The sequence below is a fragment of the Oncorhynchus gorbuscha genome, linkage group LG11 (genome assembly GCF_021184085.1).
Source record: "Oncorhynchus gorbuscha isolate QuinsamMale2020 ecotype Even-year linkage group LG11, OgorEven_v1.0, whole genome shotgun sequence".
Lineage (NCBI taxonomy): Eukaryota > Metazoa > Chordata > Actinopteri > Salmoniformes > Salmonidae > Oncorhynchus > Oncorhynchus gorbuscha.
The window spans coordinates 9,673,051-9,699,462 of record NC_060183.1 but is presented as its reverse complement, the minus strand read 5'-3'; the positions used below and the strand labels follow the sequence as shown (position 1 = coordinate 9,699,462).

At 44.4% G+C, this 26,412-nt stretch overlaps 1 protein-coding gene across 2 annotated transcripts in view; it reads left to right on the top strand.

The window, feature by feature from the left end:
* LOC124047538 (growth arrest-specific protein 7-like) overlaps positions 1-25,472 on the top strand; it is a 111,385-nt gene extending 85,913 nt beyond the window's left edge. For both annotated transcript variants that reach the window (XM_046367849.1, XM_046367847.1), the window contains exons 9-14: positions 5,811-5,889; positions 13,688-13,816; positions 22,170-22,293; positions 24,587-24,666; positions 24,879-24,977; positions 25,186-25,472. In XM_046367849.1, the coding sequence (XP_046223805.1) occupies positions 5,811-5,889; positions 13,688-13,816; positions 22,170-22,293; positions 24,587-24,666; positions 24,879-24,977; positions 25,186-25,299 (625 nt within the window). In that variant the 3' untranslated portion in view covers positions 25,300-25,472. The remainder of the gene's footprint in view (positions 1-5,810; positions 5,890-13,687; positions 13,817-22,169; positions 22,294-24,586; positions 24,667-24,878; positions 24,978-25,185) is intronic.
* The last annotated feature ends 940 nt before the right edge of the window (positions 25,473-26,412 follow it).

Here is a 26,412-nt window from a genome sequence, read left to right as displayed (position 1 = left end):
TTTGTGAGCACTATGGTGTTGAAAGCTGAGCTGTAGTCAATGAATAGCATTCTCACATAAGTGTTCCTTTTGTCCAGGTGGGAAAGGGCAGTGTGGAGTGCAATAGAGATTGCTTCATTTGTGGATCTGTTGGGGCGGAATGCAAATGGGAGTGTGTTTAGGGTTTCTGGGATAATGTTGAGTGAGTGCTACGAGTCCGTAGGCAGGTTACCTTATTGTTCTTGGGCATAGGCACTATGGTGGTCTCCTTGAAACATGTTGGTATTACAGACTCAGTCAGGGACAGGTTGAAAATGTCAATGAAGACTCTTGCCAGTTGGTCAGCGCATGCTCTGAGTTCATGTCCTTGTAATCCATCTGCTTCCCTGCCTGCTGCCCTGCCCTCTACCCTGCCTGCTACCCTACCTCCTACCTTGCCTGCTAATCTTGTTTCTACTCTACCTGCTGCCCTGCCTGCTGCCCTGCCTGATACCCTTTATTTTACCCTGCCTGCTACCCTGCTTTCTACCCTACCTTCTGCCCTGCCTGCTATCCTGCCCACTACCCTGCTTTCTACCCTCTCTGCTAACCTGCTTTCTACCCTGCCTGCTGCCATGCCTTCTACCCTGCCTGCTAACCCGCCTACTACCCTCCTACTGCCCTGCCTGCTAACCCGCCTACTACCCTCCTACAGCCCTGCCTGCTACCCTGCCTGCTAACCCGCCTACTGCCCTGCCTGCTACCCTGCTTTACCCTACCTGCATCCCTGCCTGCTTCCCTGCCTTCTACCCTACCTGCTGCCCTGTCTGCTATCCTGCCCGCTACTCTTTCTGCTACCCTGCCTGCCATCCTGCCCACTATCCTGCTTTCTACCCTACCTGCTGCCCTGCCCGCTACTGCTACCCTGAATATCTCTTCTTGATCTTCTTGATCTATTATCTCTTGTTGATCTATTATCTCTTCCTGATCCACCTTTTATCTCTTCCTGATATATCTTCTGTCTCTTCTCCGATGCCTCTCAAAGTGGCAGGAGGCCGAGCAGAGAGCAGCACCCTGATGCTGTAGGAATGTACACACATCTTCCATTCAGAGTGGCGCTTTGATGTGAACTGGTTAATGACCCTCAGCCCCTCTCCTCCTCAGTTCCATACCCACAGCCTGTACAGCCTCATGTCTTTGATGTGAACTGGTTAATGACCCTCAGCCCCTCTCCTCCTCAGTTCCATACCCACAGCATGTACAGCCTCATGTCTTTGATGTGAACTGGTTAATGACCCTCAGCCCCTCTCCTCCTCAGTTCCATACCCACAGCCTGTACAGCCTCATGTCTTTGATGTGAACTGGTTAATGACCCTCAGCCCCTCTCCTCCTCAGTTCCATACCCACAGCATGTACAGCCTCATGTCTTTGATGTGAACTGGTTAATGACCCTCAGCCCCTCTCCTCCTCAGTTCCATACCCACAGCCTGTACAGCCTCATGTCTTTGATGTGAACTGGTTAATGACCCTCAGCCCCTCTCCTCCTCAGTTCCATACCCACAGCCTGTACAGCCTCATGTCTTTGATGTGAACTGGTTAATGACCCTCAGCCCCTCTCCTCCTCAGTTCCATACCCACAGCCTGTACAGCCTCATGTCTTTGATGTGAACTGGTTAATGACCCTCAGCCCCTCTCCTCCTCAGTTCCATACCCACAGCCTGTACAGCCTCATGTCTTTGATGTGAACTGGTTAATGACCCTCAGCCCCTCTCCTCCTCAGTTCCATACCCACAGCCTGTAATGCCTCATGTCTTTGATGTGAACTGGTTAATGACCCTCAGCCCCTCTCCTCCTCAGTTCCATACCCACAGCCTGTACAGCCTCATGTCTTTGATGTGAACTGGTTAATGACCCTCAGCCCCTCTCCTCCTCAGTTCCATACCCACAGCCTGTACAGCCTCATGTCTTTGATGTGAACTGGTTAATGACCCTCAGCCCCTCTCCTCCTCAGTTCCATACCCACAGCCTGTACAGCCTCATGTCTTTGATGTGAACTGGTTAATGACCCTCAGCCCCTCTCCTCCTCAGTTCCATACCCACAGCATGTACAGCCTCATGTCTTTGATGTGAACTGGTTAATGACCCTCAGCCCCTCTCCTCCTCAGTTCCATACCCACAGCCTGTACAGCCTCATGTCTTTGATGTGAACTGGTTAAAGACCCTCAGCCCCTCTCCTCCTCAGTTCCATACCCACAGCCTGTAATGCCTCATGTCTTTGATGTGAACTGGTTAATGACCCTCAGCCCCTCTCCTCCTCAGTTCCATACCCACAGCCTGTACAGCCTCATGTCTTTGATGTGAACTGGTTAATGACCCTCAGCCCCTCTCCTCCTCAGTTCCATACCCACAGCATGTACAGCCTCATGTCTTTGATGTGAACTGGTTAATGACCCTCAGCCCCTCTCCTCCTCAGTTCCATACCCACAGCCTGTACATCCTCATGTATTTGATGTGAACTGGTTAAAGACCCTCAGCCCCTCTCCTCCTCAGTTCCATACCCACAGCCTGTACAGCCTCATGTCTTTGATGTGAACTGGTTAATGACCCTCAGCCCCTCTCCTCCTCAGTTCCATACCCACAGCCTGTACAGCCTCATGTCTTTGATGTGAACTGGTTAATGACCCTCAGCCCCTCTCCTCCTCAGTTCCATACCCACAGCCTGTACAGCCTCATGTCTTTGATGTGAACTGGTTCCATAATGACCCTCAGCCCCCTCAGCCCCTCCTCAGTTCCATACCCACAGCCTGTACAGCCTCATGTCTTTGATGTGAACTGGTTAATGACCCTCAGCCCCTCTCCTCCTCAGTTCCATACCCACAGCCTGCAATGCCTCATGTCTTTGATGTGAACTGGTTAATGACCCTCAGCCCCTCTCCTCCTCAGTTCCATACCCACAGCCTGTACAGCCTCATGTCTTTGATGTGAACTGGTTAAAGACCCTCAGCCCCTCTCCTCCTCAGTTCCATACCCACAGCCTGTACAGCCTCATGTCTTTGATGTGAACTGGTTAAAGACCTTCAGCCCCTCTCCTCCTCAGTTCCATACCCACAGCCTGTACAGCCTCATGTCTTTGATGTGAACTGGATAAAGACCCTCAGCCCCTCTCCTCCTCAGTTCCATACCCACAGCCTGTACAGCCTCATGTCTTTGATGTGAACTGGTTAATGACCCTCAGCCCCTCTCCTCCTCAGTTCCATACCCACAGCCTGTACAGCCTCATGTCTTTGATGTGAACTGGTTAAAGACCCTCAGCCCCTCTCCTCCTCAGTTCCATACTCACAGCCTGTACAGCCTCATTTCTTTGATGTGAACTGGTTAAAGACCCTCAGCCCCTCTCCTCCTCAGTTCCATACCCACAGCCTGTACAGCCTCATGTCTTTGATGTGAACTGGTTAATGACCCTCAGCCCCTCTCCTCCTCAGTTCCATACCCACAGCCTGTACAGCCTCATGTCTTTGATGTGAACTGGTTAATGACCCTCAGCCCCTCTCCTCCTCAGTTCCATACCCACAGCCTGTACAGCCTCATGTCTTTGATGTGAACTGGTTAATGACCCTCAGCCCCTCTCCTCCTCAGTTCCATACCCACAGCCTGTACAGCCTCATGTCTTTGATGTGAACTGGTTAAAGACCCTCAGCCCCTCTCCTCCTCAGTTCCATACCCACAGCCTGTACAGCCTCATGTCTTTGATGTGAACTGGTTAAAGACCCTCAGCCCCTCTCCTCCTCAGTTCCATACCCACAGCCTGTACAGCCTCATGTCTTTGATGTGATCTGGTTAATGACCCTCAGCCCCTCTCCTCCTCAGTTCCATACCCACAGCCTGTACAGCCTCATGTCTTTGATGTGAACTGGTTAATGACCCACAGCCTGTACAGCCTCATGTCTTCGATGTGAACTGGTTAATGACCCACAGCCTGTACAGCCTCATGTCTTTGATGTGAACTGGTTAATGACCCTCAGCCCCTCTCCTCCTCAGTTCCATACCCACAGCCTGTACAGCCTCATGTCTTTGATGTGAACTGGTTAATGACCCTCAGCCCCTCTCCTCCTCAGTTCCATACCCACAGCCTGTACAGCCTCATGTCTGTATGGGCCTGCTGCCGCCTACCTTCATGGCCCTTGGATAAATATTCTGCTAATGTTTGTAATGAAGGACTTAAGACGTGTGTTCAGAGGAGTTTAGTTTATTAGGATCCCCACTGCATGTACAGCAGCTCATCCACCTTGCCCTTTACTTTCCCTGGGGTCCACATGAAACATAGAAATACATAGAAATACATGAAAGTATAGAACAGTTATAGACAAGAACAACATAAGATATTACATTAAATTAAACATTAAAATACAGGACAAGAATTATACTGTATATAGGTAAGTCACCAAGAGACATCAAAAATACTATTTACACATTATTCATAGATACTGTACGTGTTTATATTATTATATACAGTTCAATTAGATATTTAGAAAGAGGAGAGGCGCTGCAATACAAAATGTTTTTTTTTAAGCTAAACTTTCTTTTTGCCTGAGTAGAGGAGAAGAGGTTACCTAGTACTCAAGGCTAGCCTGGCGTCTCGTTCACTGATGTACCATGGCTTCCAATTTCCTTTAAATTTTCTACGAGGATATAGAGAGTTTCTAACAATTCATTTTTACCTTCTGCTTTGATCAGTGTTAATGTTGGTGTCCACTCACCTTAGTTATTCTACTGTAGATTTGATGATTGACTGCATATAAGTTGTCACAACATTCATTTGTAAAAGTTAATTAAAGATGTCATTTTCCAACTCAGCATTATGTCACAGAACTCGGCTATGAAAACAGTTGACTTGCAGAATGTTCTAAAGTAATGGGGAACCATAAAACGTCTCGGTTTTTATCTCATATCCTCAATGTTTACATCCTCCTAACCAGCCGGTGAACTTGCCGAGGACCAGGCACAGCTGTGAGATGGGCTGCCTTCTGGGTTATAAACTGTCTATGAACTTTTAAGGCTCTATTCAGTCTGTAAAGCTGAAGCGTTACAGATTCCGCCGTAAGAAATGTCAAGGTCATTTCCCATTGAGCCGACATGTTCACCGTTTACCGCGAACGCAACCTCCGCTGAAGTGGGAACATTGCCTTTAAATGTCAATCACTCTGTAAAGCAGAACCTCATCTTTCTCTCTGTTTGGCAGGATCCACCCTGACTTGTCTAACATGGTGTGTTGTCTCTGTGGTCTAACGTGGTGTGTTGTCTCTCTGATCTAACGTGGTGTGTTGTCTCTGTGGTCTAACGTGGTGTGTTGTCTCTGTGGTCTAACATGGTGTGTTGACTCTGATCTAACATGGTGTGTTGTCTCTGTGGTCTAATGTGGTGTGTTGTCTCTGTGGTCTAACGTGGTGTGTTGTTTCTGTGATCTAACATGGTGTGTTGTCTCTGATCTAACATGGTGTGTTGTTTCTGTGGTCTAACATGGTGTGTTGTCTCTGTGGTCTAACGTGGTGTGTTGTCTCTGTGGTCTAACGTGGTGTGTTGTCTCTGTGGTCTAACATGGTGTGTTGTCTCTGTGGTCTAACGTGGTGTGTTGTCTCTGTGGTCTAAAATGGTGTGTTGTCTCTGTGGTCTAACGTGGTGTGTTGTCTCTGTGGTCTAACATGGTGTGTTGTCTCTGTGGTCTAACGTGGTGTGTTATCTCTGTGGTCTAACGTGGTGTGTTATCTCTGTGGTCTAACGTGGTGTGTTGTCTCTGTCCTCAGTACTCTTCGGTGTCATATAGTGATAGTGTCGTTTCTCATCTCTCTCCTCAGTACTCTTGGGGAAGCCTGGGCTCAGCTAAAGAAGAGTCTGGCTGACGAGGCCGAGGTTCACCTCAAGTTCTCCTCTAAGGTAGAACACATTATGTTACACTTTACTCAAATGTAACACACTGGACTGTATTCTTTACATTTCATCTGTTGTGTACACTCTTAGGAAAAATGCTTCCAAAAGGGTTATTTGCAGAGGAATAGGGTTCTTTGTAAGGCAAAGGATTCTACCTAGAACCTTTAACATTCTAAGAATCGTTTTACGAATAAAGGGTTCTTTGATGATTCTTTGGAAGGCAAGAATGATTCTTTGGAAGGCAGGAATAGTTCTACATAGAACCACATATAATATTTCCCAGCATGCTCTATTGCAGGGAGATTTATATAATTTAAGTAAAAAATCATTGAAAGTAGTACTTATGTCGTTTTGGGGGGTATCTGTACTTCATTTTACTATTTATATTTTTGACTACTTTTACTTCACTACATTCCTAAAGACACTTTTGTACCTTTTCATCCATAGATCTTCCTGACACTCAAGAGTATTTGTTAAGTTTTGAATGGCTAGCATACCAGGCTAGCATCCCTACTGCCTCTGATCTGGCAGACTCACTAAAACAGAGAACATCCCTGGTCATCCCTACTGCCTCTGATCTGGCAGACTCACTAAAACAGAGAACATCCCTGGTCATCCCTACTGCCTCTGATCTGGTAGACTCACTAAAACAGAGAACATCCCTGGTCATCCCTACTGCCTCTGATCTGGTAGACTCACTAAAACAGAGAACATCCCTGGTCATCCCTACTGCCTCTGATCTGGTAGACTCACTAAAACAGAGAACATCCCTGGTCATCCCTACTGCCTCTGATCTGGAGGACCCACTAAACAGAGAATATGACTGGTCATCCCTACTGCCTCTGATCTGGTAGACTCACTAAAACAGAGAACATCCCTGATCATCCCTACTGCCTCTGATCTGGTAGACTCATTAAAACAGAGAACATCCCTGGTCATCCCTACTGCCTCTGATCTGGTAGACTCACTAAAACAGAGAACATCCCTGATCATCCCTACTGTCTCTGATCTGGCAGACTCACTAAAACAGAGAACATCCCTGGTCATCCCTACTGCCTCTGATCTGGTAGACTCACTAAAACAGAGAACATCCCTGGTCATCCCTACTGTCTCTGATCTGGCAGACTCACTAAACACACATGCTTTGTTTCTAAATGATGTCTGTGTTGGGAGTGTTGCCCCTGGTCATCCCTACTGCCTCTGATCTGGTAGACTCACTAAAACAGAGAACATCCCTGGTCATCCCTACTGCCTCTGATCTGGTAGACTCACTAAAACAGAGAACATCCCTGGTCATCCCTACTGCCTCTGATCTGGAGGACCCACTAAACAGAGAATATGACTGGTCATCCCTACTGCCTCTGATCTGGTAGACTCACTAAAACAGAGAACATCCCTGGTCATCCCTACTGCCTCTGATCTGGTAGACTCACTAAAACAGAGAACATCCCTGATCATCCCTACTGTCTCTGATCTGGCAGACTCACTAAAACAGAGAACATCCCTGGTCATCCCTACTGCCTCTGATCTGGTAGACTCACTAAAACAGAGAACATCCCTGGTCATCCCTACTGTCTCTGATCTGGCAGACTCACTAAACACACATGCTTTGTTTCTAAATGATGTCTGTGTTGGGAGTGTTGCCCCTGGTCATCCCTACTGCCTCTGATCTGGTAGACTCACTAAAACAGAGAACATCCCTGGTCATCCCTACTGCCTCTGATCTGGCAGACTCACTAAAACAGAGAACATCCCTGGTCATCCCTACTGCCTCTGATCTGGCAGACTCAATAAAACAGAGAACATCCCTGGTCATCCCTACTGCCTCTGATCTGGCAGACTCACTAAAACAGAGAACATCCCTGGTCATCCCTACTGCCTCTGATCTGGTAGACTCACTAAAACAGAGAACATCCCTGGTCATCCTACTGCCTCTGATCTGGCAGACTCACTAAACAGAACATCCCTGGTCATCCCTACTGTCTCTGATCTGGCAGACTCACTAAAACAGAGAACATCCCTGGTCATCCTACTGCCTCTGATCTGGTAGACTCACTAAAACAGAGAACATCCCTGGTCATCCTACTGCCTCTGATCTGGCAGACTCACTAAACAGAACATCCCTGGTCATCCCTACTGTCTCTGATCTGGCAGACTCACTAAACACACATGCTTTGTTTCTAAATGATGTCTGTGTTGGAGTGTTGCCCCTGGTTATCCGTCAATAAAAAATCAAGAAAATGTTGTTTAATATAGGGTGATTTATACGTTTACTTGTAGTTTCAATACTTAAGTATATTTTAGCAATTACATTTACATTTGATACTTAAGTATATTTAAAACCAAATACTTTTTTACTTTTACTCAAGTAGTATTTTACTGGGTGACTCAGTTTTACTTGAGTAATTTTCTATTAAGTTATCTTTACTTTTACTCAAGTATGACAATTGGGTACTTTATCCACCAGTGCTTTTACTGTAAAACAGTACCTGTGTTTTTGCATGTGCATTGATTGGCTGATACATTTGATGCTAAACAAAGATAAATAACATTCAGTTTTCTTAATAAACTAATCCAATCTGTTAGTAATTGGATGTATTGCACTCGTTACTGAGATGTTTGTTCCAGTTTAGTTGTTTGAGTAATTGTCTTCCCTGCCCTGGCAGTCATTCTGTTGTATTGCACTCGTTACTGAGATGTTTGTTCCAGTTTAGTTGTTTGAAGTTGTCTCAGTATTCAGTCTTCCCTGCCCTGGCAGTCATTCTGAAAGCAGGTTGTATTGCACTCGTTACTGAGATGTTTGTTCCAGTTTAGTTGTTTGAAGTTGTCTCAGTATTCAGTCTTCCCTGCCCTGGCAGTCATTCTGAAAGCAGGTTGTATTGCACTCGTTACTGAGATGTTTGTTCCAGTTTAGTTGTTTGAAGTTGTCTCAGTATTCAGTCTTCCCTGCCCTGGCAGTCATTCTGAAAGCAGGTTGTATTGCACTCGTTACTGAGATGTTTGTTCCAGTTTAGTTGTTTGAAGTTGTCTCAGTATTCAGTCTTCCCTGCCCTGGCAGTCATTCTGAAAGCAGGTTGTATTGCACTCGTTACTGTTTGTTCCACTGAGATGTTTGTTCAGTTTAGTTGTTTGAAGTTGTCTTAGTATTCAGTCTTCCCTGCCCTGGCAGTCATTCTGAAAGCAGGTTGTATTGCACTCGTTACTGAGATGTTTGTTCCAGTTTAGTTGTTTGAAGTTGTCTCAGTATTCAGTCTTCCCTGCCCTGGCAGTCATTCTGAAAGCAGGTTACGGCTGATCAACAATTCCACTTGTTGGATATCCTAACTCCGTCTGTCTTCCAATAGGAATTACACATCACATTGCAAACCAGCATAATGTGATTTGCAGGCCTGACGTGGCCTGTAAACCAGTAGTGATGGGGGAAACTAAGCTTCCTGAAGCATTGAGGCTTTCCAATCAATTGTCTTGAAAATAGATTAATTACTCCGAGCTTCTTTATTTGTTCACAATATACATTAGTGACATCTGCTGGTCAGTAATAGATAGCAATGTGTAATTATCAGATATATTTTTTTCCACTACTGATTTAGGGAAAGGGAAAGGGGGATACCTAGTCAGTTGTCCAACTGAATGTATTCAACTGAAAGGTGTCTTCCTGATCAAATCTTCATGGCGCAGCGCTAGGTCGTTGGCTTTAGCTCCGTACAATCAGTTGGAATATCACATTCGCATCTTACATCATGTTTTCCCTTTTGTCTTCAAGTTATTTGGGCATTATTTAGGATGCTTAATAAGACAGACTAAATCTACTATACTATACTAAATCAAATCAATTATTTGAACAACAGTGCAGATAGTGTGAACTCACATAAAACTATTTTCAAAATAGTGCACCTTCAACAGGATTCAACACCCTCATGTTCCAAAGTTTCCTACTCTACCTGCTAAGCTACCGGTCAGGTGTAATTACAAAACCCTAACTAAATCTATCTACGGTATCCATTAGAGGTCGGTGTTTTGAAAGCAGCTTCATCGAAGAAAGCACCGTAACCACAGCGAACTCATTGGGATCTGGGCATTTTGCAACAGACGGTTTGAAAAAGCACGTGATCATGTCATTGGTGTGACGTGCTTCTGATGAAGTGATACACGCATCGACACACTGCCACGAAGTTAGCTGCTTGGCGATTTCGGCGCATATCTTGGAGCGCCAGTATCACACGTAACATCACTGTAAACCAGGAGTTTCCCAACACCATTGTGTTAGGTCATAACTAGGCCCTCAAAGAAAAACCTTATGATCAGTGGTGATTTTAGCATGTACATCTTGGTGGGGCCAAACAATGTTAGATACATACACTGCACAACACTAAACAATACATGAATTGCACTATAATGGTGACAAGTGGTGCCCACAAACTGTTAGGGCCGACATAAAGCTGTCCCAACAGCAGAGCTTTCTTTTCAGCACCATGGAGTCGATCCTTACCACCACTACACCTGGCTATCAGCGGAGCCTTGTCTGGCAGCGAAATAATTCATTCAGCCTCATTTACTGCCTTTTAAAATTAAAAAAACATAGCTGATATGTCTGACTATATCTCTCTGGCATATTATATTTTATTATTATATTAAGACATTTTTGGACTCACTTTGTTGTGCGCGGCGGTCCTTCTTTGGCTACTTTTGTCATCAAAGAAAGAGAAAGATTTAGAATTCTGAGTTGGATGACTGTTCAAAACCTATTTTGCCAGTCTGAAAGCATTTATTCCCCAGTTCCCAGTCTGAAAGCATTTATTCCCCAGTTCCCAGTCTGAAAGCGTTTATTCCCCACTTCCCAGTCTGAAAGCATTTATTCCCCAGTTCCCAGTCTGAAAGCGTTTATTCCCCAGTTCCCAGTCTGAAAGCGTTTATTCCCCAGTTCCCAGTCTGAAAGCGTTTATTCCCCACTTCCCAGTCTGAAAGCGTTTATTCCCCACTTCCCAGTTCCAATGCTTGTGGTTAGCAACTGTCACCAATTCCTTCCAAACAACTCATTGTTGTATTTGTGATTTCCACCTTAAAATTGAAAAAAAAATATATATTTATTGAATATTCGAATCATACAGTATACTAGCAGTGAAGCCACTCAACAACTACATCATGCCAGTAATCCAACAGATTCCCATTCAGAGCAACACACAGAAGCATCCCTGCTCAAGGGCATGTTGACCGATCTACCACCAGGGAAAAAAACGTGAAACCAAACCCTCCAAGGCCCCCTAGGATCAATTTTCGGGTCAATTTTAGATTAATGCTATGCATTTTCAGCCATTCCTGAACCTGAGACCAGAAATCAAAATAAATGGTCTATTGATTCTGTACCCTCACAACTTAATCTGCAGAGCTTCAATGATTTTATGCCCAAAATATTTAGGCTGGGTTTCTGTTTAGCACTTTGTGACATCAGCTGATGTATGAAGGGCTTTATACATACATTTGATTGAAATGTGATAATATCTAGGTGAGATGACATGATCTGAATACATTCTTCATGGACCTCTATCCCTTCCATATACCTCCTTTTTTTAACCCTAAAATACCTAGTGTCCTATTCAATCCAGTTCAATCAGGCTTCTGGAGTAATTTAGCAATATTTCCTCTTGTAACTGCAAGAATGTACTTTCATTAATTTCATACTGTCTTAATTAATTGATTTGCCCATATCATTCATATAGACTGTTTTTAACTCTCCTGGTCCTCAGCCCGACACTCTTCAGTAGAATCAAAGCCGCTCACTAATCAACCTCTACATTGACCTGCTTTTATATTTTAGAGAGGAGACAACTTTGTTACGAGAAATCATTGAAATCTCTTGTATACACATCTAATGGGATTTCTTTTCTTTTTTTGCAATAGCTATCATTACACAGCAAATTCTACAGTATTGAATCAACATGGAGTGTTACATTTAACACTGTTCCAGTGTCTATACGTGTCCACACTTTTCAGTGTTAAATTCAGCCTTTGCTTAGTTCTAATGGGTTTAAACTTTCTCAGTGTCAGGAAAGGATACCTGTAGTTTTACGGTAAAACTCCCTTTGGGGTTGTTGTTTTAACACAAAGCTTCATTTGCATATTTCCCAGTGTGCCTAACTCTATATGACAATATATTACACAATAAGGCCTTATTTTGAGGGTCTAGTTTTACCTTAACAAAGTGGCCAGAATGTAACGGCTTTCGTCGTCGGATGAGGAAGAGTAGTCGGACCAAAGCGCAGCGTGGTAAGTGTTCATGTTTGTTTATTGAACTGAACACTAATGCAAAATAACAAGAGAATAAATGAAACCGAAACAGTCCCGTAAGGTGCAAACAGGAAACAGAAAATAACTACCCACAAAACATAGGTGGGAAAAAGCTACCTAAATATGATTCCCAATCAGAGACAACGAAAGACCGCTGTTCCTGATTGAGAACCATACCCGGCCAAAACAAAGAAATACAAAAACATAGAAAAAGGACATAGAATGCCCACCCAAATCACACCCTGACCAAACCAAAATAGAGACATAAAAAGCTCTCTACGGTCAGGGCGTGACACTGAAGCTCCTGGTTGAACTCAGCTTGATAAAGGCCACAGGACTGAAATTGAATGAATTATAACAACCATGTCTTTGTCACTAACAAATACAAAAACATCAAACAGATGCAACTCAAATTTGGACCTCCTACAGGATCACAGTGACACTATTGGTTTGAATTATGACCAACAAAATCCCTTTAAGTAACTGTACTCAGTTGATTAGGTACACCACCCACTCCTACAGACAGTGAGTCACGTGGCTTGCTATATAAAGCAGGCAGACAGGCATCGAGGCATTCAGTTACTGTTACACTGAATGTTAGAGTGGGGAAAACGAGTGACCTAAGCAACTTTGAGCGTGGTATGATCGTCAGTGCCAGACCCACCGGTTCCAGTACCTCAGAAATGGCCAGTCCCCTGGTCTTTTAGCGCACGACAGTGTGTAGGATTTTACCGAGAATGCTGCGACAAACAAAAAACATCCAGTCAGCAGAGGTCCTGTGAGCGAAAACAGCTCGTTGATGAGAGGTCGAAGGAGAATGGCAAGAATCCATGTAAGCTAACAGGTGGGCCACAAACAGGCGAATAACGGCACAGTCCAACAGTGGTGTGCAGAACGGCATCTCGTAACGCACAACTCGTCGGTCCTTGTCACGGATTGGCTACTGCAGCAGACGACCGGGTTCCACTCCTATCAGCTAAAAACAAGAAGAAGTGGCTCCAGTGGGCGATCACCAACACTGGACAACTGAGGAGAGGATGGAGTCCATGGCCTTATCCTGCCTGGTGTCAACGGTATAGGCTGGTGGCAGAGGTATAATGGTGTGAGGAATGTTTTCCTGGCACACCAATTGAGCAATGTTTCAATGCCCCGAGGAATTCAGGCTGTTCTTTAGGGAAAGGAGGGCCCGACCCGGGTACTAGATGGGTGTACCTAATAAACTGGCCACTGAGTGTAACTTAAGTGCAGTAGTAATGACAGTTTTGAGTAATGACAACACATTGGGTTTTACATTGTAGGGAACACTGACCCATTTTCTGTGTGAGGATATGAGATACAGGCATAAAAAAAATCAAGACAAAAATAAAACAACTGTCATCACAATATATCATTATTTATTATCTATTTATAGGAAAGGCCAGCTGTTTTTGCTAACCATGTGACTTGACCAGGAATGAACTTCACGCATAGGCCTTCTTAACAGGCCTGCCTTTAAACTTGTGTTATTTAACTCTGTCAGCTCCAGAGCGAGGTGGAGAAGCCTCTGTTGACGGTCAGAGAGAACTTTAAGAAGGACATGAAGAGGTTCAATTATCACATCGCAGAACTACGGAAACAGCTGGTTGGACGACACTCAGCCGTGGAGAAGGTACGCATCCTGATGCAGTGAGACGCAACAAACACACACAGGCCCACACACACACACACACACACACACACACACACACACACACACACACACACACACACACACACACACACACACACACACACACACACACACACACACACACACACACACACACACACACAGACACACACACACACACACAGAGACACACACACACACACACACACACACACACACACACACACACACACACACACAACACACACACACACACACACACACACACACACACACACACACACACACACACACACACAGAGACACACACACACACACACACACACACACACACACACACACACACACACACACACACACACACACACACACACACACACACACACACACACACACACACACACACACACACACACAGAGACATGCACACAGAGGCACAAACACACTCATAAAGCATACAGAACTCAACGTAATATTAACTGTCCTTGCACTTGGCATCTGTAGAACACAACTCCCCCCTAAGTCTAGGACCGTTTCCTGTCAACAAACACCCACACACACACACTACCACTTCCTTGTTCTATAAATAACGATTGGACTGATCGCTTCAGCTTCTATTGTCATCTCCTCACCATCAGTCATCTAGGGTCATGGTTAGTCATCTAGGGTCATGGTTAGTCATCTAGACATTCATCACAGACCTGTCATCTCCTCACCATCAGTCATCTAGGGTTATGGTTAGTCATCTAGGGTCATGGTTAGTCATCTAGGGTCATGGTTAGTCATCTAGACATTCATCACAGACCTGTCATCTCCTCACCATCAGTCATCTAGGGTTATGGTTAGTCATCTAGGGTCATGGTTAGTCATCTAGGGTTATGGTTAGTCATCTAGGGTCATGGTTAGTCATCTAGGGTCATGGTTAGTCATCTAGGGTCATGGTTAGTCATCTAGGGTTATGGTTAGTCATCTAGGGTCATGGTTAGTCATCTAGGGTTATGGTTAGTCATCTAGGGTCATGGTTAGTCATCTAGGGTCATGGTTAGTCATCTAGGGTCATGGTTAGTCATCTAGGGTCATGGTTAGTCATCTAGGGTCATGGTTAGTCATCTAGGGTTATGGTTAGTCATCTAGGGTCATGGTTAGTCATCTAGGGTCATGGTTAGTCATCTAGGGTCATGGTTAGTCATCTAGGGTTATGGTTAGTCATCTAGGGTCATGGTTAGTCATCTAGGGTCATGGTTAGTCATCTAGGGTTATGGTTAGTCATCTAGGGTCATGGTTAGTCATCTAGGGTTATGGTTAGTCATCTAGGGTCATGGTTAGTCATCTAGGGTTATGGTTAGTCATCTAGGGTCATGGTTAGTCATCTAGGGTTATGGTTAGTCATCTAGGGTCATGGTTAGTCATCTAGGGTCATGGTTAGTCATCTAGGGTCATGGTTAGTCATCTAGGGTCATGGTTAGTCATCTAGGGTCATGGTTAGTCATCTAGACATTCATCACAGACCTGTCATCTCCTCACCATCAGTCATCTAGGGTCATGGTTAGTCATCTAGGGTTATGGTTAGTCATCTAGACATTCATCACAGACCTGTCATCTCCTCACCATCAGTCATCTAGGGTTATGGTTAGTCATCTAGGGTCATGGTTAGTCATCTAGACATTCATCACAGACCTGTCATCTCCTCACCATCAGTCATCTAGGGTTATGGTTAGTCATCTAGGGTCATGGTTAGTCATCTAGGGTCATGGTTAGTCATCTAGGGTCATGGTTAGTCATCTAGGGTCATGGTTAGTCATCTAGGGTTATGGTTAGTCATCTAGACATTCATCACAGACCTGTCATCTCCTCACCATCAGTCATCTAGGGTCATGGTTAGTCATCTAGGGTCATGGTTAGTCATCTAGGGTCATGGTTAGTCATCTAGGGTCATGGTTAGTCATCTAGGGTCATGGTTAGTCATCTAGACATTCATCACAGACCTGTCATCTCCTCACCATCAGTCATCTAGGGTCATGGTTAGTCATCTAGGGTCATGGTTAGTCATCTAGGGTCATGGTTAGTCATCTAGGGTCATGGTTAGTCATCTAGGGTCATGGTTAGTCATCTAGACATTCATCACAGACCTGTCATCTCCTCACCATCAGTCATCTAGGGTCATGGTTAGTCATCTAGGGTCATGGTTAGTCATCTAGGGTCATGGTTAGTCATCTAGGGTTATGGTTAGTCATCTAGACATTCATCACAGACCTGCCATCTCCTCACCATCAGTCATCTAGGGTTATGGTTAGTCATCTAGGGTCATGGTTAGTCATCTAGGGTTATGGTTAGTCATCTAGGGTCATGGTTAGTCATCTAGGGTCATGGTTAGTCATCTAGGGTTATGGTTAGTCATCTAGGGTCATGGTTAGTCATCTAGGGTTATGGTTAGTCATCTAGGGTTATGGTTAGTCATCTAGGGTCATGGTTAGTCATCTAGGGTTATGGTTAGTCATCTAGGGTTATGGTTAGTCATCTAGGGTCATGGTTAGTCATCTAGGGTTATGGTTAGTCATCTAGGGTTATGGTTAGTCATCTAGGGTTATGGTTAGTCATCTAGGGTTATGGTTAGTCATCTAGGGTTATGGTTAGTCATCTAGGGTTATGGTTAGTCATCTAGGGTTATGGTTAGTCATCTAGGGTTATGGTTAGTCATCTAGGGTTATGGTTAGTCATCTAGGGTCATGGTTAGTCATCTAGGGTTATGGTTAGTCATCTAGGGTTATGGTTAGTCATCTAGGGTCATGGTTAGTCATCTAGGGTTATGGTTAGTCATCTAGGGTCATGGTTAGTCATCTAGGGTCATGGTTAGTCATCTAGGGTTATGGTTAGTCATCTAGGGTTATGGTTAGTCATCTAGGGTTATGGTTAGTCATCTAGGGTTATGGTTAGTCATCTAGGGTCATGGTTAGTCATCTAGGGTCATGGTTAGTCATCTAGGGTTATGGTTAGTCATCTAGGGTCATTAGGTTAGTCATCTAGGGTCATGGTTAGTCATCTAGGGTCATGGTTAGTCATCTAGGGTCATGGTTAGTCATCTAGGGTTATGGTTAGTCATCTAGGGTCATGGTTAGTCATCTAGGGTCATGGTTAGTCATCTAGGGTCATGGTTAGTCATCTAGGGTCATGGTTAGTCATCTAGGGTCATGGTTAGTCATCTAGGGTCATGGTTAGTCATCTAGGGTCATGGTTAGTCATCTAGGGTTATGGTTAGTCATCTAGGGTCATGGTTAGTCATCTAGGGTCATGGTTAGTCATCTAGGGTTATGGTTAGTCATCTAGGGTCATGGTTAGTCATCTAGGGTCATGGTTAGTCATCTAGGGTTATGGTTAGTCATCTAGGGTCATGGTTAGTCATCTAGGGTCATGGTTAGTCATCTAGGGTCATGGTTAGTCATCTAGGGTTATGGTTAGTCATCTAGGGTCATGGTTAGTCATCTAGGGTTATGGTTAGTCATCTAGGGTCATGGTTAGTCATCTAGGGTTATGGTTAGTCATCTAGGGTTATGGTTAGTCATCTAGGGTCATGGTTAGTCATCTAGGGTCATGGTTAGTCATCTAGGGTCATGGTTAGTCATCTAGGGTTATGGTTAGTCATCTAGGGTCATGGTTAGTCATCTAGGGTCATGGTTAGTCATCTAGGGTCATGGTTAGTCATCTAGGGTTATGGTTAGTCATCTAGGGTCATGGTTAGTCATCTAGGGTTATGGTTAGTCATCTAGGGTCATGGTTAGTCATCTAGGGTTATGGTTAGTCATCTAGGGTTATGGTTAGTCATCTAGGGTTATGGTTAGTCATCTAGGGTCATGGTTAGTCATCTAGACATTCATCACAGACCTGTCATCTCCTCACCATCAGTCATCTAGGGTTATGGTTAGTCATCTAGGGTCATGGTTAGTCATCTAGACATTCATCACAGACCTGTCATCTCCTCACCATCAGTCATCTAGGGTTATGGTTAGTCATCTAGGGTCATGGTTAGTCATCTAGGGTCATGGTTAGTCATCTAGGGTCATGGTTAGTCATCTAGGGTCATGGTTAGTCATCTAGGGTCATGGTTAGTCATCTAGACATTCATCACAGACCTGTCATCTCCTCACCATCAGTCATCTAGGGTCATGGTTAGTCATCTAGGGTCATGGTTAGTCATCTAGGGTCATGGTTAGTCATCTAGGGTCATGGTTAGTCATCTAGGGTTATGGTTAGTCATCTAGACATTCATCACAGACCTGTCATCTCCTCACCATCAGTCATCTAGGGTTATGGTTAGTCATCTAGGGTCATGGTTAGTCATCTAGACATTCATCACAGACCTGTCATCTCCTCACCATCAGTCATCTAGGGTTATGGTTAGTCATCTAGGGTCATGGTTAGTCATCTAGGGTCATGGTTAGTCATCTAGGGTCATGGTTAGTCATCTAGGGTCATGGTTAGTCATCTAGACATTCATCACAGACCTGTCATCTCCTCACCATCAGTCATCTAGGGTCATGGTTAGTCATCTAGGGTCATGGTTAGTCATCTAGGGTCATGGTTAGTCATCTAGGGTCATGGTTAGTCATCTAGGGTCATGGTTAGTCATCTAGACATTCATCACAGACCTGTCATCTCTCACCATCAGTCATCTAGGGTCATGGTTAGTCATCTAGGGTCATGGTTAGTCATCTAGGGTCATGGTTAGTCATCTAGGGTCATGGTTAGTCATCTAGGGTCATGGTTAGTCATCTAGACATTCATCACAGACCTGTCATCTCCTCACCATCAGTCATCTAGGGTTATGGTTAGTCATCTAGGGTCATGGTTAGTCATCTAGGGTTATGGTTAGTCATCTAGACATTCATCACAGACCTGTCATCTCCTCACCATCAGTCATCTAGGGTTATGGTTAGTCATCTAGGGTCATGGTTAGTCATCTAGGGTCATGGTTAGTCATCTAGGTCATGGTTAGTCATCTAGGGTTATGGTTAGTCATCTAGGGTCATGGTTAGTCATCTAGGGTTATGGTCATCTAGGGTCATGGTTAGTCATCTAGGGTTATGGTTTCAAAAACTGTCATCTAGGTCATCTAGGGTCATGGTTAGTCATCTAGGGTCATGGTTAGTCATCTAGGGTTATGGTTAGTCATCTAGGGTCATGGTTAGTCATCTAGGGTTATGGTTAGTCATCTAGGGTTATGGTTAGTCATCTAGGGTTATGGTTAGTCATCTAGGGTTATGGTTAGTCATCTAGGGTTATGGTTAGTCATCTAGGGTTATGGTTAGTCATCTAGGGTCATGGTTAGTCATCTAGGGTGGTTATGGTTAGTCATCTAGGGTCATGGTTAGTCATCTAGGGTCATGGTTAGTCATCTAGGGTTATGGTTAGTCATCTAGGGTCATGGTTAGTCATCTAGGGTCATGGTTAGTCATCTAGGGTCATGGTTAGTCATCTAGGGTCATGGTTAGTCATCTAGGGTCATGGTTAGTCATCTAGGGTCATGGTTAGTCATCTAGGGTCATGGTTAGTCATCTATCATCTAGGGTCATGGTTAGTCATCTAGGGTCATGGTTAGTCATCTAGGGTCATGGTTAGTCATCTAGGGTCATCTAGGGTTAGTCATCTAGGGTCATGGTTAGTCATCTAGGGTCATGGTTAGTCATCTAGGGTCATGGTTAGTCATCTAGGGTCATGGTTAGTCATCTAGGGTCATGGTTAGTCATCTAGGGTCATGGTTAGTCATCTAGGGTCATGGTTAGTCATCTAGGGTCATGGTTAGTCATCTAGGGTCATGGTTAGTCATCTAGGGTCATGGTTAGTCATCTAGGGTCATGGTTAGTCATCTAGGGTTATGGTTAGTCATCTAGGGTCATGGTTAGTCATCTAGGGTCATGGTTAGTCATCTATCTGGTTAGGGTCATGGTTAGTCATCTAGGGTCATGGTTAGTCATCTAGGGTCATGGTTAGTCATCTAGGGTCATGGTTAGTCATCTAGGGTCATCTAGGTTATGGTTAGTCATCTAGGGTCATGGTTAGTCATCTAGGGTCATGGTTAGTCATCTAGGGTTAGTCATCTAGGGTCATGGTTAGTCATCTAGGGTCATGGTTAGTCATCTAGGGTCATGGTTAGTCATCTAGGGTCATGGTTAGTCATCTAGGGTCATGGTTAGTCATCTAGGGTCATGGTTAGTCATCTAGGGTCATGGTTAGTCATCATCTAGGGTCATGGTTAGTCATCTAGGGTCATGTTAGTCATCTAGGTTAGTCATCTAGGGTCATTAGTCATCTAGGTTAGTCATCTAGGGTCATGGTTAGTCATCTAGGGTCATGGTTAGTCATCTAGGGTCATGGTTAGTCATCTAGGGTCATGGTTAGTCATCTAGGGTCATGGTTAGTCATCTAGGGTCATGGTTAGTCATCTAGGGTCATGGTTAGTCATCTAGGGTCATGGTTAGTCATCTAGGGTCATGGTTCAAACCATACTGGGGTTAGTCATCTAGGGTCATGGTTAGTCATCTAGGGTCATGGTTAGTCATCTAGGGTCATGGTTAGTCATCTAGGGTCATGGTTAGTCATCTAGGGTCATGGTTAGTCATCTAGGGTCATGGTTAGTCATCTAGGGTCATGGTTAGTCATCTAGGGTCATGGTTAGTCATCTAGGGTCATGGTTAGTCATCTAGGGTCATGGTTGGTTAGTCATCTAGGGTCATGGTTAGTCATCTAGGGTCATGGTTAGTCATCTAGGGTCATGGTTAGTCATCTAGGGTCATGGTTAGTCATCTAGGGTTAGTCATGGTTAGTCATCTAGGGTCATGGTTAGTCATCTAGGGTCATGGTTAGTCATCTAGGGTCATGGTTAGTCATCTAGGGTCATGGTTAGTCATCTAGGGTCATGGTTAGTCATCTAGGGTCATGGTTAGTCATCTAGGGTCATGGTTAGTCATCTAGGGTCATGGTTAGTCATCTAGGGTCATGGTTAGTCATCTAGGGTCATGGTTAGTCATCTAGGGTCATGGTTAGTCATCTAGGGTCATGGTTAGTCATCTAGGGTCATGGTTAGTCATCTAGGGTCATGGTTAGTCATCTAGGGTCATGGTTAGTCATCTAGGGTCATGGTTAGTCATCTAGGGTCATGGTTAGTCATCTAGGGTCATGGTTGGTTAGTCATCTAGGGTCATGGTTAGTCATCTAGGGGGTCATGGTTAGTCATCTAGGGTCATGGTTAGTCATCTAGGGTCATGGTTAGTCATCTAGGGTCATCTAGGTTGGTTAGTCATCTAGGGTCATGGTTAGTCATCTAGGGTCATGGTTAGTCATCTAGGGTCATGGTTAGTCATCTAGGGTCATGGTTAGTCATCTAGGGTCATGGTTAGTCATCTAGGGTCATGGTTAGTCATCTAGGGTCATGGTTAGTCATCTAGGGTCATGGTTAGTCATCTAGGGTCATGGTTAGTCATCTAGGGTCATGGTTAGTCATCTAGGGTCATGGTTAGTCATCTAGGGTCATGGTTAGTCATCTAGGGTCATGGTTAGTCATCTAGACATTCATCACGCATTTCATACAAGTGGGTTATAGAAAGTAATAGCCTACTGCAATACCCTGAAGTATGTCCCCATTTACTTTCCTATAAGCATTCATATCAGCTTATAACAACCGTATGCCAGCCTGTATAACATCGGAATGCATCTGTAGGCTCGTAAGGCTCTAGCAGACAGACAGAAGGACCTGGAGGAGAAGGCTCAGCAGCTATAAGCCTTCGTAACACCTTATAACAGCCAAAGAAGTGCTTTGAAGGAGGATCATGTCACCTCCACCTCACCCTAGACCCACTTCAGTTTGCATACCGCCCGAACCGGTCCACAGTCCATGCGGTCGCCATCACACTGCACACTGCCCTACCCCATCTGAACAAGAGGAATAACCATGTAAGAATGCTGTTCATCAACTACAGCTCAGCATTCATGGATCGGTGGTGACTAGAAAGCCGGTGACGTCGACCACCGAACAAGGAGAAGGGCCGACTTCGGCGGAAGTTGTGACAATTACTCATCTCATTTGTATATACTGTATCTTATACCATCGTTTGCAACTTGCCTTTACCTCTCGGTCATCGCTCATCCATATATTTATATGTACATATTCTTATTCCATCCCTTTAGATTTGTGTGTATCAGATAGTTGTTGGGGAATTGTTAGATTACTTGTTAGATATTACTGCACTGTCAGAACTAGAAGCGCAAGCATTTCGCGACACTCACATTAACATCTGCTAACCATGTGTATGTGACCGATAAAAATGTGATTTGATTTGAAGATCTGCATGTATCTCTGTAGGCCCGTAAGGCTCTAGCGGACAGACAGAAGGACTTGGACGTGAAGACCCAACAGCTGGAGATCAAACTAAGCAACAAGATGGAAGAAGACATCAAGAAGGCTCAGCGGAAATCCACACAAGCAGGTCAGAGCCGGGTCAAAGGTCAAACCAAAGGTTATCAAAGGTCACTGTGGGTTTAGCCAGTGGGGTCAAATACTCACATGTTTGTTATAACTCATATTGGTGTCACTTGTATTCTTAAAAAAATAAATATTTAACCTTTATTTAACCAGGTAGGCTAGTTGAGAACAAGTTCTCATTTGCATCTGCGACCTGGCCAAGATAAAGTACAGCAGTTCGACACATACACCAACACAGAGTTACACATGGAATAAACAAACATACAGTCAATAATACAGTATAAAAAGTCTATATACAGTATGTGCAAATGAGGTAGGATAAGTGAGGTAAGGCAATAAATAAACCAGGTGGCGAAGTAATTACAATATAGCAATCAAACACTGGAATGGTAGATGTGCAGAATATATATATATACAGTGCCTTGCGAAAGTATTCGGCCCCCTTGAACTTTGCGACCTTTTGCCACATTTCAGGCTTCAAACATAAAGATATAAAACTGTATTTTTTTGTGAAGAATCAACAACAAGTGGGACACAATCATGAAGTGGAACGACATTTATTGGATATTTCAAACTTTTTTAACAAATCAAAAACTGAAAAATTGGGCGTGCAAAATTATTCAGCCCCTTTACTTTCAGTGCAGCAAACTCTCTCCAGAAGTTCAGTGAGGATCTCTGAATGATCCAATGTTGACCTAAATGACTAATGATGATAAATACAATCCACCTGTGTGTAATCAAGTCTCCGTATAAATGCACCTGCACTGTGATAGTCTCAGAGGTCCGTTAAAAGCGCAGAGAGCATCATGAAGAACAAGGAACACACCAGGCAGGTCCGAGATATGGTTGTGAAGAAGTTTAAAGCCGGATTTGGATGCAAAAAGATTTCCCAAGCTTTAAACATCCCAAGGAGCACTGTGCAAGCGATAATATTGAAATGGAAGGAGTATCAGACCACTGCAAATCTACCAAGACCTGGCCGTCCCTCTAAACTTTCAGCTCATACAAGGAGAAGACTGATCAGAGATGCAGCCAAGAGGCCCATGATCACTCTGGATGAACTGCAGAGATCTACAGCTGAGGTGGGAGACTCTGTCCATCGGACAACAATCAGTCGTATATTGCACAAATCTGGCCTCTATGGAAGAGCGGCAAGAAGAAAGCCATTTCTTAAAGATATCCAGCCACTCACAATGGCCATTGCCGAGCCATGGCCGAGCAGCCACACCCAAGCCTAAGATCACCATGCGCAATGCCAAGCGTTAGCTGAGTGGTGTAAAGCTTGCCACCATTGGTCTCTGGAGCATTGGAAACACGTTCTCCGGAGTGATGAATCACACTTCACCATCTGGCAGGCTGACGGACTAATCTGGGTTTGGCGGATGCCAGGAGAACAATACCTGCCCCAATGCATAGTGCCAAATGTAAAGTTTGGTGGAGGAGGAGTAATGGTCTGGGGCTGTTTTTCATGGTTCGGGCCCCTTAGTTCCAGTGAAGGGAAATCTTAATGCTACATCATACAATGATACTTTGTGGCAACAGTTGTGTGGAATGCCCTTTCCTGTTTCAGCATCACAAAGCAAATAGAAATGGTTTGTCGAGATCAGTGTGGAAGAACTACACTGAGCCCTGGCCTCAACCCCATCGAACACCTTTGGGATGAATTGGAACACCGACTGTGAGCCAGACCTAATCGCCCAACATCAGTGCCCGACCTCACTAATGCTCTTGTGCTCTTGTGGCTGAATGGAAGCAAGTCCCCGCAGCAATGTTCCAACATCTAGTGGAAAGCCTTCCCAGAAGAGTGGAGGCTGTTATAGCAGCAAAGGAGGGACCAACTCCATAATAACGCCCATGACTTTGGAATGAGATGTTGGACGTGCAGATGTCCACATACTTTTGATCATGTAGTGTACTTTGTTTTTGGTAAATGTACTTGATACGATTGCGATGTGTCTCACCTAGATATCTTAAGATGACCGCAATAATTGTAAGTTGTTCTGAATATGAGCGTCTGCTAATTGACTTCTAAATGTACATGTAAAAGGTTGTTGCTTTTGTAAATTAATATTTGGACTTTGACTCCCCCTGCCGGAGAAGTTATTCTACAACTGTTTCAAGCTTCATAAAACCCGGAGGAAAGAAAGGTGCAGTCGGTGTCCAAAGAACAGATGCGTTTGTCTAAACAGTATTTTCTGTCTACCAGGAGACGACCTGATGCGCTGTGTGGACCTTTACAACCAGTCGCAGTCCAAAGAATAGATGCGTTTGTCTAAACAGTATTTTCTGTCTACCAGGAGACGACCTGATGCGCTGTGTGGACCTTTACAACCAGTCGCAGTCCAAATGGTTTGAGGAGATGGTGACCACAAGCCTGGTAAGTCTCTCATTTGTATTTCCTCCTTATCACTGATGGTGATGTATGTAGCGTATTGCTTTGGTAGCCTGGGTGCTGGTCTGTTTCTACTTCAGCCATCTTCAGGAACAGTGAGGTTGGCTTATCGGTGAGTCTGGCAAACCACAGAAAGGATTCATCTGAATCACGTAATCCAAAAACCCATGTTCCCTTCAATCCTTTCTGTCCTTCAGGAGCTGGAGAGGCTGGAGGTAGAGAGGGTGGAGATGATACGACAGCATCTGTGTCAGTACACCACCTTACGGCATGAGACTGACATGTTTAACCAGAGTGTAAGTCAAGCACCACCTTCTATTACCAGTAGAGAGCACTCAATGCCTTGTTTTTCTGTGTATTTTTCAGAGCTGCACGCACGCACGCACGCACGCACGCACGCACACACACACACACACACACACACACACACACACACACACACACACACACACACACACACACAGAGAGAGAGGGTAGTGACTGTTTATACACGTGTCCTTGCAGACGATGGAGCCAGTGGACCAGCTGCTACAGAGTGTGGACCCAGCTAGAGACAGAGAGCTCTGGGTCCAGGAGCAGAAGACAGGAGACATCAGGCCTGTGGACATTGAGATATAACACACCTCGTTCCCAGGGGTCACACACATGTGGATCCACAAGCCTGGATCTTTACGGGGGCTTCAATGTCATCTTTGAGATATTATAGACATCCTGAGAAATCTGGATGACTCGCTCCACAGACAAAAGTCTGCTCTTTAGAGAGCGAGCACCACCACCAGACAGTGTTCATTATGACCTAGAGGATTCTATATGGTAGACAGACAGTGTTCATTATGACCTAGAGGATTCTATATGGTAGACAGACAGTGTTCATTATGACCTAGAGGATTCTATATGGTAGACAGACAGTGTTCATTATGACCTAGAGGATTCTATATGGCAGACAGACAGTGTTCATTATGACCTAGAGGATTCTATATGGCAGACAGACAGTGTTCATTATGACCTAGAGGATTCTATATGGTAGACAGACAGTGTTCATTATGACCTAGAGGATTCTATATGGCAGACAGACAGTGTTCATTATGACCTAGAGGATTCTATATGGTAGACAGACAGTGTTCATTATGACCTAGAGGATTCTATATGGTAGACAGACAGTGTTCATTATGACCTAGAGGATTCTATATGGTAGACAGACAGTGTTCATTATGACCTAGAGGATTCTATATGGTAGACAGACAGTGTTCATTATGACCTAGAGGATTCTATATGGCAGACAGACAGTGTTCATTATGACCTAGAGGATTCTATATGGCAGACAGACAGTGTTCATTATGACCTAGAGGATTCTATATGGTAGACAGACAGTGTTCATTATGACCTAGAGGATTCTATATGGCAGACAGACAGTGTTCATTATGACCTAGAGGATTCTATATGGCAGACAGACAGTGTTCATTATGACCTAGAGGATTCTATATGGCAGACAGACAGTGTTCATTATGACCTAGGTAGGTTCATTCTATTCTATATGGCATGGTAGACAGACAGTGTTCATTATGACCTAGAGGATTCTATATGGTAGACAGACAGTGTTCATTATGACCTAGAGGATTCTATATGGCAGACAGACAGTGTTCATTATGACCTAGAGGATTCTATATGGCAGACAGACAGTGTTCATTATGACCTAGAGGATTCTATATGGTAGACAGACAGTGTTCATTA